This window comes from Synchiropus splendidus, chromosome 19 (assembly GCF_027744825.2).
Source record: "Synchiropus splendidus isolate RoL2022-P1 chromosome 19, RoL_Sspl_1.0, whole genome shotgun sequence".
NCBI classification, from domain to species: domain Eukaryota; kingdom Metazoa; phylum Chordata; class Actinopteri; order Syngnathiformes; family Callionymidae; genus Synchiropus; species Synchiropus splendidus.
Genome location: NC_071352.1, coordinates 11,812,741 through 11,832,276, shown reverse-complemented (window position 1 = coordinate 11,832,276; position 19,536 = coordinate 11,812,741). Strand labels below are relative to the sequence as shown.

Here is a 19,536-nt window from a genome sequence, read left to right as displayed (position 1 = left end):
AGCATAAATCTGAATGACCATTACGTTACCACCTCATTGTCTCCAACATGTCGTCCTACACTGCATCCACGAACCTCAGCTCCTCTCCTATTTTATCTCCAATTTCTTTGTCCCAAATGTCCCTAACCAGCGTTGAGATTGTAACCAGCTAAAATATAAAACACTGTCGTCTATCAGACTCATTATTAGCCGCGTGATGTGAGCGTGATAGCTATGAACGGATGGTGGCGCAGGAGCGTGACTCACACAGGTTGTAAAGTTCAACCATGCGACATTGAAAGCACTGAGAGAGAGGCACAGCAGACGCAGACGGAGACAAGCGTCGCTTTTATCTCCTCCATAGTAAAGCATGACACTCGGGGGCTGACAGCAGCGCCTGTGGTCTCCAATCAAAGCTGCCCAGCAACTACAAAGACACTTCTTGTGGCGTAATTGCGTCCGTGGTGCTTTGAATTTAACAAATCAGCGTAATGAAGAGGACAGTGATGTGTAATTAACCAGCAGAGTGGTGGCTCTGCTATTTTTAATTCTTCATTGTAGACCTCTAGGAGGCCAAATAGTAAAGAAGTCAGTGTCCAAAGATGACCTCACAGGCTTCGCGGGATTCCGACCGTCCACTTGGAATAACAGCCAAGGCTCAGGCATTCACAAGATCTAAATGTCATAGGTATCTTTGCTCTCAAGGTGACCTCGCCGTGGAAGCGGCTGCCAGTAGCTACAGGAGCTTCTGGACGGTGTGGGCAGCTGGCTGACAAGTGGGACGCTCCCAGAGGGCAGGACTGTCCCGCTGACCAGCTCAGATATTCGCGTCTGTTGTCTCCCATCCAGGCGACTTGAGTATGTGACGGCTTTGCAAACAGGAAGTTTGTTTGTGTTGCGACACTTCTGACTTCTGACGGACGAGTTCACCGCCTGCAGGACTTGTTCCATTTGGTTATTATTTATTTGAGTGCATATTTAAAGATAAGACCAGTTCAATGGCATATAAAACGCAAAAAGGTACATTAAAATATTGTGAAAAGATTCCAGCTTCGAGTGATAACGAATAAATGGCATTTTCATGTGCACATTTAGGATCAGCTCTTCTAATTCTGAAACCTTAAAAGAGTACAATGTCTTGACCAAGTTGGAGGCAAGATCTTAATCCATTTGTTCGTAGTGTCTGGGGGTCACAAGTGAGGGAAGGATGGTGTGTGACGTTGGTGCAGCACCTTCAGTTGTAAGGGCTGCTTTGGTGAGAAGAGATGTGAGTCAGAAGTGTCCGTAATTTTCCCCTCTGGTATCTGGACTGGTAGGTGGAGGGCAAGGGACATACCCGGGACCACTCGAGACATTGCATCCCATGGTTATGACCACAATATTCCACCAGAAAAGCCTGAGGATGTGAGAGAAATCTCAGCATCAGAGTGACTAACTCAGTGGCAGTGAAGGGCAGGTCAGGTTTCATTGAACAGTGTGCTCATTTTCATAGCTCTGTAGGTGGCGCTATTGGTTTAAAAATGACGTGAGGATTCATAGAAACAGTTTTTCAAATTCAAGAATTTTAGAGTGCATAGTGCATCCCACTATAGGAGATGCAGTAAGAGCTAGAGCCGCCAAGCTCCACGAGATTGTTCGGATATAAATGGCTGTGAGCCGTCGAGCTTTTCACTTCAGGGCAACAGGAATAATTTGGGAGCGACTGTCGCAGCTAACAACTCCGCCACCGCCCCACTGATGATCGAGCCGCGCAGCTGCTCGTGTGAAGCAATCAGAGAGCAATCAGGGGATCGAACTCGCAACCTCACAATCACGGCGAGCAAGATGACACCACTGATGAGAGACAGGTGAGTAGCTCCACTCGTGCTGAGTCTTCACGACTTGCCAAGGTTCCTGAACACATCCCTATTCACCTCACACTCCAATCCAAATGGATCAAAGGAACACTTTCTCAGAAAACACACACCTCAAGAACATGGGCTCCAGCTGACTATCACGTTGCTAAATCGGCTCCCTCAAAGCTTCACCTCAAACACCGACCAAAAAGCAGCCCATAAATCAGCTGAACTGGGCTCAGCCAAGTGGGTCCAGTGGGAGTGATCGAGCGTCTGCGAGACACCACAGTCATTATGCAATAATAAGTGTCTTTTGAAGCCCGGCGTTTAAAAAGATCATTTGCAATTCTAATAGATGCTTTGCTCTCTGCAGACTATTTAGACGCTGCTAAGTGATCCGGGCTCAGACATGTAACCCCGGGGTGAGCCGGCGGAGCAGAGGGCCACACTGCTGTCAAAACAAGCTTCAAATTGATTCGCCAGGAAGATCAAATGTTCTTGGCAGCCAGGTGGACATATAAACCCAGAGGTTTCAATCACAAAACGCCTTTAACTGTTGCAGCTCATGTGGGAGGTTTAGGAACGGTGAAGAGGAAGTGACGTTCATCGTGTTAGTCGCCATGTTCATTTCCAAAAAAATATATTGAACTGTTAGTAACTTACATTGGCCGCTTCTCCTCTTTTGTTGGCTTAAATGTGACGGTTTGAACGTTACGTTTTCAGACTTACAGACGCTAGTCCTGTGAAAACAAGATGCAAAATGTGTTAATGAAAGAAAAGGCTCCTTTCCAGGTGCAGAAGAAACGAGTGCAAGTTAATAAATACCTGGCCACTTTGAACTCATCTGTTGATATTAAAACCTCACAATTTTCCACTTTTAGAACAGAGCTAGTAAGAGCTTTGTATTTCCTGTTCAATACTGCCATCTAGTGACCATGACGAGTTTATAACCATCACAAATGGCTTAACGCTTATAAATGCGCTGGAATGGATTACACAGCAAATACACTGCTGCAAGACTAACTTCTTACTTAAAAGCATCCATTTTTCAGTCAATTTCTTCCCCTATCCTTCAATGAATCGTTTCCATTTGTCTCTTTAACTGAAGATTTATACATTTTTCCCTAATCATGCAGCGTTTCAATTTTTAATTCTTCAACTTCCTGATTTCACTCCTGCTTTAATGACAACATTGAAATATCATTTCACGATTTATTAAGACAGTTTCTCCATGGTAATACTTTAGATCACATAGAAAACAGCCCCCACTAAACAACACTGCCCTTATTGGATCACATGTATACATTCATGATAGCGTTAATCGGCATTAAAACTCTCTTAAAATTAGCATACGCGCAATTTCCCACTTTTTATAAAACAAAAACACAATTAAGTCAATACATTCACAACTTGCTCCTCAGCCTCGATCCAACACATCTTAAATCTCAGCGTCTGACCCAGCACTGTTTCATGGACATAAAACAAAATAAATATTTTAATTCAAACCAGAGTTTTAAAACCGGAAGCTGGTGATGAAGCACAACACCCACTGAGATCCAGTGTGTAAACAAAGTGGCCATTTCATATGAGTGGGGGAGAGAGAGAGAGCGGACTGAAGTCCCCAACATTCTTATCCAGCAGCTTCAGTCGAGGGGATCGCAGCCGTTTTCTTCACAATACTCCGAGAGGTTGAACTCCTCCACCATAAATGGGACCTTCTTCCACTTCTTCACGACCACGCGACCGGAGGGCATCTCCACGGTGAAGTGCTTGATGGATATGTTGGGCAGCACAGCGATGCCTTTGTACTTAATCTCAGAGCCCCAATCCTGAAATTGAACATGAAATGAGAAGCTCAGGACAAATAAACGGGGCAGTTCCTGCATGTACCTTTCCACAATTTTGGCAGGCGATCATGTGCCCCGGCTCCATATCTGCAAAGCTCTTGTCCAGAACCACCAGCGCACCAAGCTTGTAGAACTTCCTACAACGCACAACAATATTAGACACCTCAAACTGGGAGATGCAGAGGCCTGCAAACTCACCTAAACCTTGGATTGATGTTGACGTAGTGGACATTATCCACAACTCTGATGTCACTGCCTCGGGCCACTGGCTCGTGGCACTCCCGGCACAACAGAACAACATCATCGGCAACATTGCATTTCTTTGTGGACTCAGCAGCTTTGCGGGCAGAAAGTGATTCCCTCTGAATCTTCCTGATCTGGACACAACAGGAAAGAAAATATGACAGAGATTTGGATTTAGGTCTTAATACTTTTCATTTCTTATTCAGAGGAATTCTGTTTTGTTCACAGTGAAGGGCTAAGGAGGCTTCACAAAACAGTGTCTCAATTTTCTGAGATCAGTAGGTGGCGCTCCTAGTTAAAAAATGGCACGAAGTTCTGTTGAAATGGTTGATTCCTGATTCCTTCACTACTGTTTACACTGTACCCCTCAGCAAAGGCTCAATAACTTGGGCGGGACTCACCTTGGAGCGAAGCTCTGCCCGACTCATCTCTTGGATCGCTGCGATGGCTTGCCGAGTCAGCTCATCCAACTGCTCATTGATAAACTCCCGCTTCAGCTCCTTCCCGTTTTTGTCTGCTACCACGGAGTATTCGCCGTTGGCAGCTCGGGCGCGACCGCTGGCCTGCTTCTGAGCGATCTCATTGGTGAGGAGCCCGTAGCGCACCACAAGGTTACATTCCTGGATGTTAAGGCCTTCTTCTGCCACACTAGTGGAGACCAGGAGGTTGAGTTTGCCACAGCGGAAGTTGGCAATGGTCTCCAGCTGTTCGCACTGGAAGAGGATCACCCAGTTCACACCCAGGTCAGGCACCACTGTCAAACTTCTCGAACACTTTTTCTCAAGAATACACTATATTACCAGAAGTATTTGCTCACTCATCCAAATGAGCAGAACAACAGCAACTCACCCAACCAAGTGGTCGGCTATGTAAACCGACAGAGAGGCTGAGACGCATAGTGCAAAGAGGTCACCCACTTTCTGCACAGTCAGTTGCTACAGAGCTCCCAACTTCATGTGGCCTTCAAATGAGCCCAAGTACAGTACACAGAGAGCTTCAGGGAATGGGTTTCCATGGCTGAGCAGCTGCATCCAAGCCATCCATCATGCCATCCGCCACTGGACTGTAGAGCAGTGGAGACACCTTCTCTGGAGTGGTGAATCATGCTTTTCCATCTGGCAATCTGATGGACCAGTCTGGGTTTGGAGGTTGCCAGGACAGTGGTACATTTAGGACTGAATTGTGCCACGAATTTGGTGGAGGAGGAATTATAGTGTGGGGTTGTTTTTCAGGAGTTGGGCTTGGCTCCTTAGTTCCAGTGAAAGGAACTTTAGAATGCTTCAAGACACTAAAACATTTTGGACAATTCCAAGCTCCCAACCTTGTGGGAACAGTGTGGAGCAACCACAGAGTCCTGACCTGAACCTGAAGGGTCCAAAATTCTCACAAACACACTCCTCAATCTCGTAGACAACCTTCCCAGAAGAGTTGAAGCTGTAATAGCTGCAAAAGCTGGACCAACATCATAGTGAGCCCCATGGGTCAGGAATGGGATGGCACTGAAGTTCATATATGAGTCAAGGCAGGTGAGCAAATACTTTTGGAAATATAGTGTATCTCACTCCCACACTACAACACTCCTCCGGCCACTCTGTTAGTCATGGGCTGATGAGGCTTCATGAAACAGTGTCCTAATTTTCAGAGGCCAGCAGGTGGCGCTGGTGGTTTAAAATGATGTAAGGTTTGATTAAAATACTTCAAATCTAAAGATTTTGGAGCAGAGCGTGCCATCTAGTGAGCTCAGAAAATTAAAACACCGTTTCACAAAGCCTCATTGGCCCATCACTGCACTTTATTGGCTTCTGAGGACCAGCTTCAAGACTCCTCCCCTTTCAGGCCATCACAGGATGAGGACCGGCACACTAAACAGTGGAACCAACAGGCAACCTTTACAATGGAGACTCTTCACCGCAGACTTGCACCTGGACTTCAAAACTCAAGTTGCATGACTCAATAGCTCAGCTGAGTACTGCTGTTGTTACAGAGCAAGAGAACAGTTCAACATCCCACCTGGGTCATGTTCCCGACCCCAGTCAGGATGGCCGACTTGATGCCCGCGTCCTGCAACGCGCTGTTGCTCTGGATCCAGTCATTCAAGTACCCAGTGCTCTTACGGGTCTTGCTGAAGAGGAGGGCCCGGGACTCCGGCGCATCCACAAAGTGCTTCAGCAGAGTGCTCTCAAGTCGAGCCATTTTCGGGTTCTCATACTCTGTATCATCTGCCATCTTCTTCAGCTTCGCCTGATTCTCTGTGTGTGTCAGAGACACTCAAATGTCCATTTGAACAGAAAAAACTAATAGTCCTCAGGACAATCTCACCTCTAAAAAGTCGCACCAGGAATTCGTCCGTCTCATGGTAGGTCAACTTGGTGTTGTAGAAGCTCAGCAAGGAGCGGAACGCGTCGATCATTCTCAGGGTGTCGTTAATGAGCAAGGCGTCATTATACTGCCTCAGATGCAGCGCACACTGTTGCAGCCGCTTGTTCAACCGCGTCGCCCCTAATGAACATAGAATAGATACCATAATGTCAGGACTATAGAGTGCACTGGAATATTAGCCCCACCCACTTAATGTAAGAAGGAAAATAGATCTTGTTCATACATAAGCCGCAGATGCAAAGACACATGAGGATCACTTCTAAACTAGTTTTGAAAACGGGTCCAGCATCAAGACTGACTCATGAATGTTCTGAACTTGAATCATGAACTCCTTGCGTTTTATTCACAGTAAAGCGCTCAAAATGAGCGCATGTCCTAAGTTCCGACACCACAGCCCGTCTCAACTGCTGCGTCCCGTCTCCGGTCCTCCAGGAGATCGGCTCTGTTGGTGGAGCTGCAGACATGCAGCTGAAAACAGTGCATTTTTTGGCGCTTTAAGGTAAATAAAACACCTGTGATTCATCGGTTAGATGTGACAAGGATAAATATTTTGGCAGCATGACACTCTTTAGCCTGTAAAAATCCATATATTAGCTGTGCTGTTGTATAAGCCGCAGGGTTCAGACAGCGGGAAAAAGGTACCATCTTATAGTCTGGAAATTACAGTACATCATGCACATGGATGCAACAAGCGTATGAGAGGCACAAACCTATCTTCTCCAGCTCAACAACATCGGCCTCGTACTCTTGAGTTCCACACTCTCTCAGACAGAAGCCAGACGGCATCGGCATGAACTCGTGGATCTGCCCCATCATCCATTTCAGGTGGCTGCCGAATGGATCCTAAAAACACAACATCTCATATGAACAAGTTGAAGAATTTTCTTCGCACCGGCGGCTCCCACCTTTACAAGAACAAACCAAACCTTCCTCACATCACATTCATGAACCACTAGTTTAATCATGGCTGCTTCTGTCTATCCTCCTGGGGAGTCACTGGTTGTCAGTCACATCTGAATCTGAGTCAGGAATGATCCCATCAGGAGTCACACCTTCCAACTAGTCGGGACAAGATTGGCGGGGAAAAAAAACACAGGATAAGGTGTGTTTTCCAAAATCACTTCCCATGACACGAAGGCTGCAACAACTACGATAAACAAGTCTACCTCAGTTGCCAACAGCGTCACGTGACGCCAAGTGATGTCACCACCCTCTTTTCTGCGTATGTGTGAGTCAGCACAATGTACCATAGACTTCGGGTCCATCATGACCCAAAACGTATAGCAACATTTCACATTGGCAAAAAGATGAAAGCGAGACGCAACTGTTGTCTTGAAAACCCTATTTTGAGCAATCATTATTAGTTTCAGAATAACATTTCATACTAGTGTTTTATGACAACTTACAAATATCTTTTTCTTTTTTTTAAATACCATCCACAGTCCACTAATCGCTAAGGTAGTCCAGCCGACTTCTTCAGCCATTAGCCGCAGCCCTAGATGATTCATTCATAACTGAAAAGGAGAAGCAGCTCACCACAGGTCTTTTCTCTACGATTTCCAACACCTTCTTGGGTCTTGGCACCGTCGTCTCAAGGTCATGTACAGCCGTCCGCGTGGAGACGATTTCTGCATCCAGGTTGGCGCAAACCTGCATGTTAGACGGAGCAAGTCTGTTAAAAAAACATTCTTGGCCCCCACATGCTGAGTGGCATTCACCTAACCCTGCTGGGAAACCGTTTTATTTTTTTAAGCCGGAGACGTTAAGCTGACACCCCATCACCTGCAGCACATGCTCCACAGCTTTCTCCAGGTCCTTGGCACGACCTGCACCCGGGGATGCCGTCAACCCCAGGATCTGCGGCAGAGGCCGTTCATCTCTCAGCGTCCTCTCCACGTAGGTTCTCATGATCTTGTTGTAGACTCCCTCCTTGATGGTGTGGTGACACTCGTCGATGATCAGAAGAGTGATAGCTAGAACAAGTCGAGAATTGACCTCAGTCAAGTCAAATTTGCAACACTTGGCGACAATGGTTCATGAACTAGCTTCACTTTTAAGCAGCACAAGTGGTGACTCCATTCTCTCTCTAAATATTAGGATAAACTCACCATTGAAAACTCAACGTACCTGAAAGGTCCAGGTGCTTCAAGTCCTCCCGGCTGGTCATAGCATTGTAAAGGATTTGTGCCGTGCAGATGACCACGTCTGACAACCGGATCACCGAGCCGAAGAAGTCCTTCTCTGGGCTGTCGCTGCTGACCGCTTTGATCTTGTAGCTGTCGCCCAGGTACGGAGAAAACTCGCTTTCGTAATGTTGATTGGCCAGGTGAATCTGAGGAAGTCTACGTTTTAGCATTGGTCCATTCATTAACATTGGCAACAAGACTGTATTGAAAAGCTGCTAAACCTCTATCATCACCAGAGAGGCACACGAGTCACCATTAGGTTGATGAAATTACTATCAGAAAGTGACCCAAAATCACTTCCAAAGTTATCAGAAAGCGCAAACCTCCGGCAGTTTCAGTCTGCATGACTGCCAAAACCTAGATTCGAACCACGGACCATCAGATCTTCACTCGAATGCTCCCTCAACTCAGTCATGAAGCACAAGTTCCTGGGTCCAGATGGTGATCCGGATCACTTCCAAGATCAAATTCAACTTCTGAAATTATTTTGAACACAGACCGCACCATCGAAGACATCACCTCCATGGTGAAGGTAACCAATTAGAATAAAAGAACCCTTTGGCCATGACCTGGACTGGGGTAAAAAAAAAATTGTTGCCCTACATCTTGTATTTTATTTAGGTACTCTAAATGTCCAAAACTACGTCTGCCCGAGTCCGTTTCTTTTTATTAGTGCTTAAAATACACATGACTTATGCCTGACAGGTTTGTTGCAAAACCACATTCCTAATCTGGATCAGAATCTAGCTGGAAATCCAGTCCTGCAATGGACCATGCAAATTGAACACTCTTTGAAATCTGTTTACAGAAGAAAGCATTTTAAGCCTCTCTTACCTGAAAATATTGAACCAGTTATTCGAAATGAATCTGGATTTTAGTTTGACGTCGACCACGCCATATATAAGATGTTGGTTTCTGAAGGGCACACATCAACAGTACAGATACATTGAAAAAATAATGTATGTATTTGTCGTTACCATGTTGACCATAACAACCACTTTGGCGTGCGGGTTGCTCTCCAGGTGTTTCTTGGCCACATACACCGCAGCACGGGTCTTCCCTGCTCCAGTTGGCAGCCAAATAATGGTGTTCTCCCCCTTCAGTGCTCGCTGCACCACTTCCTCCTGATACGGCCGCAGTTTAATCTCTGCCATTCTGTTCAAGCTGAGCAGATAAAAGAGAACATGAGCAGCTGACTAGGGTCACATGACCGAGCTTTTTAAACACTCACCCGTCTGCAGAGGCTGTCAGCCGTTTGTGAGCTTCAGCGGATCTGGCCTGACTCAGAGCTGACTCGGCTGTGATCAGCTGAGGTGGGAATGGAAACCGAAAGTAGAAACCTGATCTGACAATGGGCAAAGTGAAGGGGGCTCTGGAGTCACGGCATCAAGTACATTCTGCAGTGACAGCTTATAGCAATGAAACTAGGGAAGAGAAGGAAGGAAAGAAACCTAGAGGGATTATCATAATGACTGTTTTTTTATGTGAAAAGCAGATGACAGCAGTAATAGTCTGTTTGTCAAGAATGAAAAACAATGTCATGACGAACCCAAGGCCTGCTTTTTAACCACTTCATTTCTCATGTTTCAGCTTCCTGGTTTATGTGCTTCAGCAGTTGACTGTGGAAGAAACAGGAAACGTATTTCTTTCAAAATAAACTCTAACAGATCACAGTCTACAGTTCTTTTTGAAGTTCTGTATAAGAACTGTTCTTTAGTCAACAGAATAGCTGAAACAGACAAACATGGCAACATACCTTGATAGGATTTGGATTTATGGTCATCTTAATAATAATTTAACTGTACTCTAAACAAGCAGAAACCTATAAAAACCCCAACATCCAACTTGAATGACTGAAATAACTCGACTGACATGGACCATGGTGATAAACTGTGGATTTACCTGCGTCTTCTTTGTCCTTCCCAGCAGCACAGCCTCTTCTTAGTGACTCGCTTGACATTGGCATATCAGGAACTTATTCAGCAAAAAAAGTTTTTGTGCGGCGAAAATGCACATTGAAATCAACATTTATAATGCATATGTTGCACAAACTAATAGGGCAAGTTCAGAACTTTCCAAAGACTCATCACATGACGTCATCTCACAGCATGAGAAGGGACAACATTGTGGTGAATCACTCCACTCCCTAGTTGGCCCTTCTTGTTGATCAGGAAAGTGAAACTTACAGATTGAAAATTCACTTTTGATTCATGTAAACACAAAAATATGATCCCACTAAAAAAAATGTATTAAACTAGCATGCATTTTTCTCCATCAACACATAAAAAAGGAATCTTTCTTGAAGCAACTTCAATGTGAGACAAGTGGAATTGAGGTTTTTAAAAGCCGGAGGCCAAGTCCACGGGCGTCAATGGTGTATGGTGAGTGTATTGGCTTAAATTTAATTTGTGGAATTACTCTGTATTGATGATTCTGTTTTTAAATACATATTAGCTACAAATGAAAATCAGAACATCAAACTAAATCTCTTTGCCAACATGAGAACCCTCCCCAACCTCCCACCCAGCCCCTGATTTGTTTTGCTCTTCTATTTAACATAAAATGATGGATCCAGGCTGTTAACATTGGTATTGAGAGAAATTCTCCATGTTTCATTGGGACTTTTTCAGATTGCTGACTGCCTTATTTAGTCTGCCATCACTTGCTCACAGTAGGATATATTAATTTTGAAAAATTCATGCACTATCGTACCGTCAGGTCACACAGCCAACAGCGTGCCTGAGTATTGGCAACCCTGCCAGCTATACCTTAGCTTTGTCTGAATTAACGCCTCTGGAGAAGTCTGCTTTCATGGACCGTTGATAAAAGAGCACATGGAGCGAGATGTTCAAAAACAAAAAAACAAAATAACAAAACAAAACTTTATTGTTGTGAGCAGAAATACAGTACTTGTACCACACCGAGAAACAGTAGTCGTCCTGTAAATGGGTGGATGTTTGATCCATTTAAGAATGCAGCATTGTTATATAGAGGGCGACACATGACCAATGACCCTGAATAATGAATCACCAGATTCAAGTACAAAATAAACACACGCACACAAAACATACACAATTAAACACAACTTAAGTTACTTCCCACAGTAACACATCTGAGGAAGCGTTGATGAATTACAGTGGTGAACACTGTAAACACCTGCAGCAACTTTATATTGAGTTTATCAAGTGAGTTGTAAACCGTCTGCCACGGGGCGACACGCAGGTCACCATGTGTGCTACTGGATTAGTCGACTTCTGATGGTACTGAAGGTTATCTACAGTAAAATAAATAAATCAACATCTGCAACATAGAAGCTATGTGACCTCACTATTTCGGAGTGAACCCTGCCAGTGACAAAGAAGCATTAGCATGATGCTAACAGTATAAATAAACATCTATAATCATGTTTTGTACAAAAGTGGTGGAAACGTCGCACGTCTGTGAATGTTTGCGCGTGGAAACAGCCGGCGTGTTCAAGTGTCGGTCAGTAACTGAAGGCAACATGGCTTTAGGTCCCGAGGTCCATTCCTAACTCAATGTGTGGTGAACACAACGTGGAATGAAAGGTGATCTAACTAACACGTGGAAATGCTGAGAAGCAGCAAAGTTGAATGCTAACCGGACCTGTAACTTTGGTTCACTTACTGTATATACACGTGGAATCTGGAAAAATAGATGATCAATTCAAAGGCAACGTTACATGGCGGTTTGAAACAACATGAGTCCAAGTGTTTTGTTGTGAGTGTGGGTGTGAATAGAGGCGCTCTGTTACTTCTCTATCAGGCCACCATCTTTGAGTTTGAAGTAGAAGAACTTCTCCAGCGTGTTGGCACACTTGCAGTACTCGCTGTCAGGAGGGTTGTACTCACGACAGTTGGTGATGATTCGCTGCAAGTCAGCGATGAAGAGCTTTTTGGTCACATAGTATCTGTTCTTCAGCCGCTCCGTCATCGTCTTCAAGTCTGTGGAGGAGAGCCAGCATGATGCTAACTTTACTGAGCTACAGATAGAAGATTGATATGTAGCGTGTTAGCTGTGGCTGGACAGCGGCCTCACCGATGGGAAAGCGGATTATCTCATAATAATCTGGAGCTTCTGATTTCTTCACTGGCTCCATGAAGGGCCAGGCGTCAGGGTGGGTCTGTGAGAAACAAAATCAAGAGCAGATTTTTCAAAAACGAACTAATTTGCATCATGATTCATTTACTCAGTTTTGATCACAATATTAAATTAAATACGCCATTTAAAGCACCAGCACTTGACGGAGCCCCAAGAGTTTTTCCGGCACTTTCATAAATGCAGTGCTCTCCGTCTCAGACTCCCGCTAAAAGCGGCCAGTATGTTCCATTCCAGTTCCATTTAAAAGGGTATCTCTGAACCAATGTAAACAACTAGGAGGTTGCAAAAAAAAATAAATAAATAAATAAATAAATCGCCTTGTCTTGAAGATTAGTTGGATATTTTTTTTAATTTTAATATTCATTGAAGATCGTGATCAGCCCTTTACTTTTCTTTACACAACTGTAAAGTCTGTGCATTTCAAAAGATTCACAGTACAAATATTGTACATTGTTGACATGAGCAGATGTTCTACATTATGTGTAATTTGTGTTTATCTTTAATAATTGGTTGTGATTTCTGGTGACATTTGTCTGTCTCTAAAATGATTTACTTTTCTAATTGTTTAAAAGAATGCCTGATTCCATAAATGACACCACTGAAACCTGATAATTTGTGTCTATAAGGTGGGTTTTTGTTGACAAAAAAAACAACCTGGCTCTCTTTATCACAAAGCTCTCAATACAGGACAAAGAGACCATTACAGTTTCAAACTGCATCTATATGACAAGTGCGTCCAGACTCACCTTGATCTGGGCCAGAAGGTTCTTCAGCATGTTGTACAACACATCAGGGTCCTTCACTTCTTTCCTGCAGAAAAGCAGTTGAACCACATCAAGACCGATGTTGGATGGAACGATAAAAGTTCTGTCTTGGTAATCAAGAAAGAGATTTATTTTTTTCATACATTTTTCAGCAATATGTGCTGTTTTCTGCCTTCAAGGAAACTAATCACAGATTCGTTTTGGAGGCCCAGTTTTGGAATTTTTCACTTTCGAACTGATGATGAAACACTACGTAACTCCAAACAGAACAAACTTAAGAACAAGGTTGACCCAAAAGTCAGTCCAAAATACAAATGAGAGGCACATGTGATGCAAGTTTATGCTGAACAAGGCTTTATATCCCCTTATGCAGCGTGATACTTGCAAGTATCAAAAGGGAGGACAATGACTGTCTAGCCGTTTAACTTCCACTTATAGATTAAAACTTAACATAACACCACAAACATTGATTGTTTTGCCCCTTTGTGGAAGTTCAAAGACGTTCACAAACAGCATCCAAATGACAATTTAAAAGTAAATTTACAGATTCAGGATTTGCATGTAAGGAGTTATGTTTCTCATAAGTTCATTATGAGAAACATTTGCTGCTCATGCCAATATAAAATGAGGATTTGTTTTTGTCCTTGATGTTTTCTATAGCCATACAAACAGTGATTTTGGAAGTTCAGATCTCACCCTTTCTCTTTGCTACTGGGTTTCCAGCCCGTCTCTCCTGGACAGGAAAAAAAAAAGTGAGTCAAAGTGTTCAAATAAAGTTCTGTTGGCTGACGAACACTCACTTATTCCAGGAATGCTCTCCACCGGGATCTGCCGGACTCCTTCTTTGAAGCAGGTCAGTCCCGGATAGACTTTCCTGATCTGGCTCTGCTTCCTCTCGATTAGCTTCTTGATGATCTGAGCAACAATTGTGAGTCAGCAACGGGCAGCATAAAAGCGGCTCCCCAGCACACACACATACCTCTTTCTGCCTCTTAATAATATGTGAGAGCTCGGTGTAGGGGATGCGCGGGTTCAGCTCACACTCCATCAGCGTTGCTCCTTCGTAGTCTTTGATGTAACCGAGGTAACGGCTCTTGGACACTTTGATATCTTTGGAAAAGCCCTGAAGGAGGGACGAGACATGAAAGCCATGAGCAGATGGACTCAAAACAGGAAGAGGGGCCACACTGACGGTACCTGCTTCTTAAAGTAGCCGATGGCGTACTCATCGGCGTACGTGAGGAAATAAAGGATGCCATGTTTGATGTGATACTCCTTCAGATGATTCATCAGATGGGTGCCATAGCCCTGAGAGTCAAAGGAAGGCTCAGATTCTGACCTATTTAAACCTCACATGCCGGACTGTCCACTCCACTCAGCAAGTGCAGTCCATTGTAATGACATGACCGATTTAATAATGTGACAAAAACATCAGATTGAAGATTAAACAGAGTAGTTCTGAAGTTTTATACATTCCTCAACAACTTAAGAGAGAAATCAGTACCTTAACTTGCTCATTAGAAGTTACAGCACAGAAAACGATTTCAGTGAAGCCCTGAGTAGGAAACATCCGGAAACAGACACCTCCAATGACGCGGCCATCTTTAATAAGGGCGAGCGTTTTGTGCTTCCTGTCAGACAGTGAAAATAAATTAATATACAAGCAGCGGAAGCAAAGGCACAATTGAGGACTTACGGGTCAAACACCAGACGAGTGATGTATTCTTTGGGCATGCGAGGTAACTGGTGGGAAAAGACGTTCTGCAGGCCAACCAGCCACATCAGGATCTTCTTGTTGGATTTCTGGGACAAAGAGTTTCCGATGACGTGGAACTCGATGATGCCGCGTCGCTCCTCCAGCCGAGCGGTCTCGTCACGGGCAGCGTTCGGTGTCAGCAGATTTGTCTGCAGGGAGAATGCAAATTGTAACACGACAGAAGTAAACCAGAAAGCTTTTCAGACGCTCACCTCAGGTCCAAGCATCGCTGCCGGGTCAGTGATGGTCATCATCACTTCATTCACCAGCTCCATTGGTATGTCACCCATCACACGGATTCGCTTGGCGTCTTCCAAGGTCAGCGCCTCAGGAAGTTTACGCTTCTCACCTGAGCAGAGAACTGTCGTGTTAGGAAGAAACTGGAGCTTTAATAAAGCTAAAACACCTTAAATATTACATTCAAAACCATCTACCAGCAACACAACCAAAATAAAGAGGATTGCAATAAAAGAAACATTTTAACCATCTGAGGCATTGGCAATAGAAATAAATTTCACTGTGGTAAAAAGATGTGGCATATAGGAGACAAAGCCAAGTTAAAAAAAATCATTGCTATTTAAAGTCAAAAACACATTGGCCCAATTCATAAAAAACGCCAAATGAAAGAAGACAAGTTGTGCATGACTTGTGCCGGCGAAGTCTTATATGTGGTGTACTGTAGAACTGTGAATTTAAAAGAAACATTTTACCAGATAAACCAATGTCGAGTCTTTTCAAGGACACTAACAATATACTATTTTCCTAAACACCTCTATCACTTGAAAACATGGAAAAAAAATATTGCAACAAGTAAAATAACTACTATAAATCAAAATAGTGAGTTGAGCGACTCGGTCAGACCTGTGATGGGTTCTGCTCCTCCAGTGTCAATGATGCTTCCCAGAGACGTGGCACTGCTCAGGCCCTTCGACAGGGACGAGGAGCCTGACACAGTTGCTGGACTGATCACTGCAACAGAAACAAGACGTCAGAATACTCGTCCATACAAATCAACAAGGCACATCAGACCACACACGCATGCTTTTCGTACTGTGAATAATAAAGTTTTGTTTCAAACATACATTTGTAAAGGCTGACCTTCACGCAAGCCATTGGAGGTCGAGGGTTTAAATATGGCAACAGTATTAGGATTGAATTTGAATATGGCCGCTTTAGATCTGACTGACTCAGTCAATATACAGTATGTGTACACAGTTCACTATACAAGGCAGGTGGAGGATCACCATAGTAAAGGTACAAAGAACAAAGCACAAAGGGATAAAGGGATTTGTTCTGGATGAAGGCCCACTAATATCTGCCTCATAAGGGACATTTATTAGATTAGATAGGATGTCCTTTTTTATTATGAAGAAACATCCAGGACATGAAGATAAGAAACTATCATTGTAATTGGAAATGTAATTACCCTGTTACTATTATAATTCTTATTAACAAGTATGCACCAGGCATCATTTTACCCCAGTTCCTATTCAACCTTTTTGGCATCAATAACTCCTGACATACTGCAAACACTAATGTCTGGAAGGTAGTAATTTAGCAGACGTCGCCGACAATACTATTTGCAAAATGGGGTAGTTGTATATTGAAATCTCACCTGCTGGATGTCCCAGCTGCGAGCCATCAGACGCAGGCATTGTAAAGTCGGCCTCCCAGATGGGCGAGTTCTCCCCATAGATCTCCTCCTCGAGCATGGACAAAAACCTGCCGGCAACGTGCTCCATGTTTAACACCACCAAATGGAAATGCATTAAAAATATCACAGTAATATTGGAGAAAAAAACAATATGACGGAACATTAATGTAACAGCTAGGCCACACTGTACTGGCACTAACGTTAAAGGGGATAGATAATAACTACAAAGAAGAGCAGGGAAACTAGAAATAAATAAATGACATAGTTCACACTACATTCTTTTATATATACAATTACATTTTTTTTTTCCCAAAAAAAATTTTGTATGATTAAATGTCAATGATTTAATACACTCAAAAATAATTTGTTATATTATAGCTGTATAGACATTTATATTAAGAAGGTACATACAACAAAAGAAACATGGGACTGTTAGAACACAAGTGTGGAACATTTGTACATGCCAATATTCACATATAGATAAAGGCACCCAAATGTGGTACCCAGACAACACTATATTCATGCATATAAGCGTTTTTTGTTTAGCAAACTCCTTCAAAGAGTGACTTGAATGTGACTCAGGTGGGAGACCACGTAACTGTGAAGTTAAGTGCGAAAGGAAAATTGAATTTTCAGCCACGCGGTTTATTTTCTCTCAAAAATCGATTGGTTCTTACTTGGGAAAGTGTGTGAGGATGAGTGTGCGTTTCTCTGGCAGCAGTTTCTCCTTTTCCACTCGGAACTTCTCCAGCAGCTGCCGACGGGTTACAGTGAAAATGGACTTGAGCAGGCTGCGTCCGAACACCTGAGTGGTTTCATAGCGTGGGAGACTGTCGTTGCTCTGGGGCACGTGGCAATAACATAGCCACCTGTGAGAGGAAAAGTGTGCATAGATGACGGGGGAAACAATATCTTGGGAGGATTTGATTTCACCATCCGCGCACCTGGTGTAGTCCACCTTGTACGCCGTGCCGTCATCCTTCTGCGTTCTTTTGCGATACTGTGTCGGCGTTTCTAGCTTCCAGTAATTGAGGCACAAGAGGAACATTTTCGACAGCTCAAACATAGTCTGTCTCTCTTTAGGTGCCAGGTGGCTGAACTTGTACTGGACGAAGTTCAAAACTCCCTTCATGAGGAAAATAGAGAAAGTTACAAAAACGGTGGCCACTGCCATACCATCACTTCAATTGTGCTCTTGACAAAAACAACCCACAAGACATGGATGCAAATATGGAAAAATAGTTCACCTGCTCAATATTAGGCTTCTCAAAGGGCGGACTTCCAAGGGACCCCTCCACCACCGGCTGGCTCATTTGCAGGATGCATTTCCTCAGCAGCTACAAAACACATTTTAAGGTGATGAACTTGCTACAGAAAACAGAGTTTGGTCGCTGAGGGAACATCCATATTGTCTCAGCAATGAGGCACAAGGTGAAGGACCAGTGAAACATGGAAACTGCAACTCATTGTCTGAAAATACATAACAAGAAATAAAATTCTTCTACGTGAAACACCATTAATGGCGCATCAGCTAGCAAAATCCCATATCTAGTCTTCTAACTACTCGGATAGAGCTCTCCAGGGCTGGGGGGTTTTTCTTCAGCTGTTATGATCAAGGCTGGATTTGGTATCAGATCCATGCAGTGATGTCTTGATTTTGTTATGGTCACCAAACAATGAGCATCACTTGGTATTTTTGATTTGTCTGTTTGGGGGGAAAGTGGCACTGACCCATCCCTAATAGCAACAAACTGCAAGCGTACCTTGAAGAGGTAGAAGTAGACCTGCTTGGTGTCGGTGTCCTCCTCTTTGTGGACCGACATGAACAGATTCTCCACATCAACCACCATCCCCAAGAGCCTGTTGATCTCCTCCTCAGAAACGTTCTCCAAGTGAGACACATGATCCGCTGTGTGCGATGTGAGTTATGACAGAACCCAAACAGTGCAGATGTTAAATAGGAACGTGGGCAGTGTTGTTAGTCATTTGCGGATGGACAGGCTGTGGGCGGGATACGTGGTCACAACATACCGAGAGCGTGGCCACAGCTGCGGCATGGTTCGCTCAGACTGGCCGTCTGTTGTTGGAGGTCCATAAGTGGAGCTGTGAGGGGGTTCGGGTTTTTCCAACCATTGCATTTGCATGTGTCGCTGGCCTGAAATGGTTCACAACACAGAGCGAATGGATGTAACGCCCCGGTTAGCAGCCACACAACAACAACCACCACTCCATGTTCCCTTTTAACTGCGTTTTCATCTTATATGTTTACCGTTTTACCAACTAACTAAGCCGTTATGAAGTCCAAGCGAAAGCGCCAGTTTAGCTGCTCAGCCTACAGTAATGTAAAAGAAGCAGAGAAGTGTTTTGCTGTCAACTTTGCTGGCTAAGCTAAGCTACCTTGCATGCCGAGAAAACGCCAAGTTTTTCGAGCTTCTTCGCCCGTGGAAAGGCTCGCACTTGGGCTTTCTTCTGGCTTGCACGCTGCTGTTGGCTCAGTCCAGGTCGGGCCGGGTCGCTGTTGCCCGAGCCGGTCGCAGGAGTCCCAGAACCAGCCGCCTGGGCTGGTAGAAGCCGGGGTTGTAGGGCCTGTGCCGCCGCGTCCGACATGCTGCTGCCGCTGCTGCTGGACTCTCCCTCAGCTGACGAGCCGCTCAGATGGTGCGTTCAAGGGCAGTCCGCCACACTCGACCCCAAAAACATCACGATTGAATTTCCTAGTCAGAGCATTAAAGTTAGTCAAGAGACTGAGAATGAGTCGCAATTGATTCCTCCCG

General features: G+C 44.2%; 2 protein-coding genes across 3 annotated transcripts; both read right to left on the bottom strand.

Annotated features, from left to right (window-relative positions):
- Positions 1-2,409: 2,409 nt before the first annotated feature.
- Positions 2,410-10,859, bottom strand: dhx58 (DEXH (Asp-Glu-X-His) box polypeptide 58). Of its 2 annotated transcripts, XM_053850789.1 has the most exons (12): positions 9,701-10,859; positions 9,447-9,633; positions 8,411-8,615; positions 8,066-8,256; positions 7,820-7,933; positions 6,994-7,126; positions 6,224-6,403; positions 5,915-6,153; positions 4,306-4,617; positions 3,860-4,038; positions 3,705-3,798; positions 2,410-3,643 (listed from the first exon to the last, which is right to left on the bottom strand). In XM_053850789.1, the coding sequence occupies exons 2-12, from the start codon at positions 9,621-9,623 to the stop codon at positions 3,458-3,460; spliced, it is 2,010 nt and encodes a 669-aa protein (XP_053706764.1). In that variant the 5' UTR covers positions 9,624-9,633; positions 9,701-10,859; the 3' UTR covers positions 2,410-3,457. The 2 variants fall into 2 exon arrangements, with proteins under 2 accessions (XP_053706764.1, XP_053706765.1); XM_053850790.1 differs by lacking the exon at positions 9,701-10,859 and having other exon boundaries at positions 9,304-9,453.
- A 170-nt stretch (positions 10,860-11,029) lies between these two features.
- kat2a (K(lysine) acetyltransferase 2A) lies at positions 11,030-19,388 on the bottom strand. The gene is made up of 18 exons (XM_053850787.1): positions 19,160-19,388; positions 18,794-18,917; positions 18,526-18,671; positions 18,010-18,099; positions 17,707-17,888; positions 17,440-17,631; positions 16,724-16,830; positions 15,970-16,077; positions 15,321-15,457; positions 15,049-15,257; positions 14,857-14,983; positions 14,550-14,660; positions 14,332-14,475; positions 14,153-14,267; positions 14,049-14,085; positions 13,335-13,398; positions 12,526-12,610; positions 11,030-12,431 (listed from the first exon to the last, which is right to left on the bottom strand). Exons 1-18 carry the CDS (start codon positions 19,367-19,369, stop codon positions 12,238-12,240), a joined length of 2,382 nt encoding a protein of 793 aa, XP_053706762.1. The 5' UTR covers positions 19,370-19,388; the 3' UTR covers positions 11,030-12,237.
- Positions 19,389-19,536: the final 148 nt, after the last annotated feature.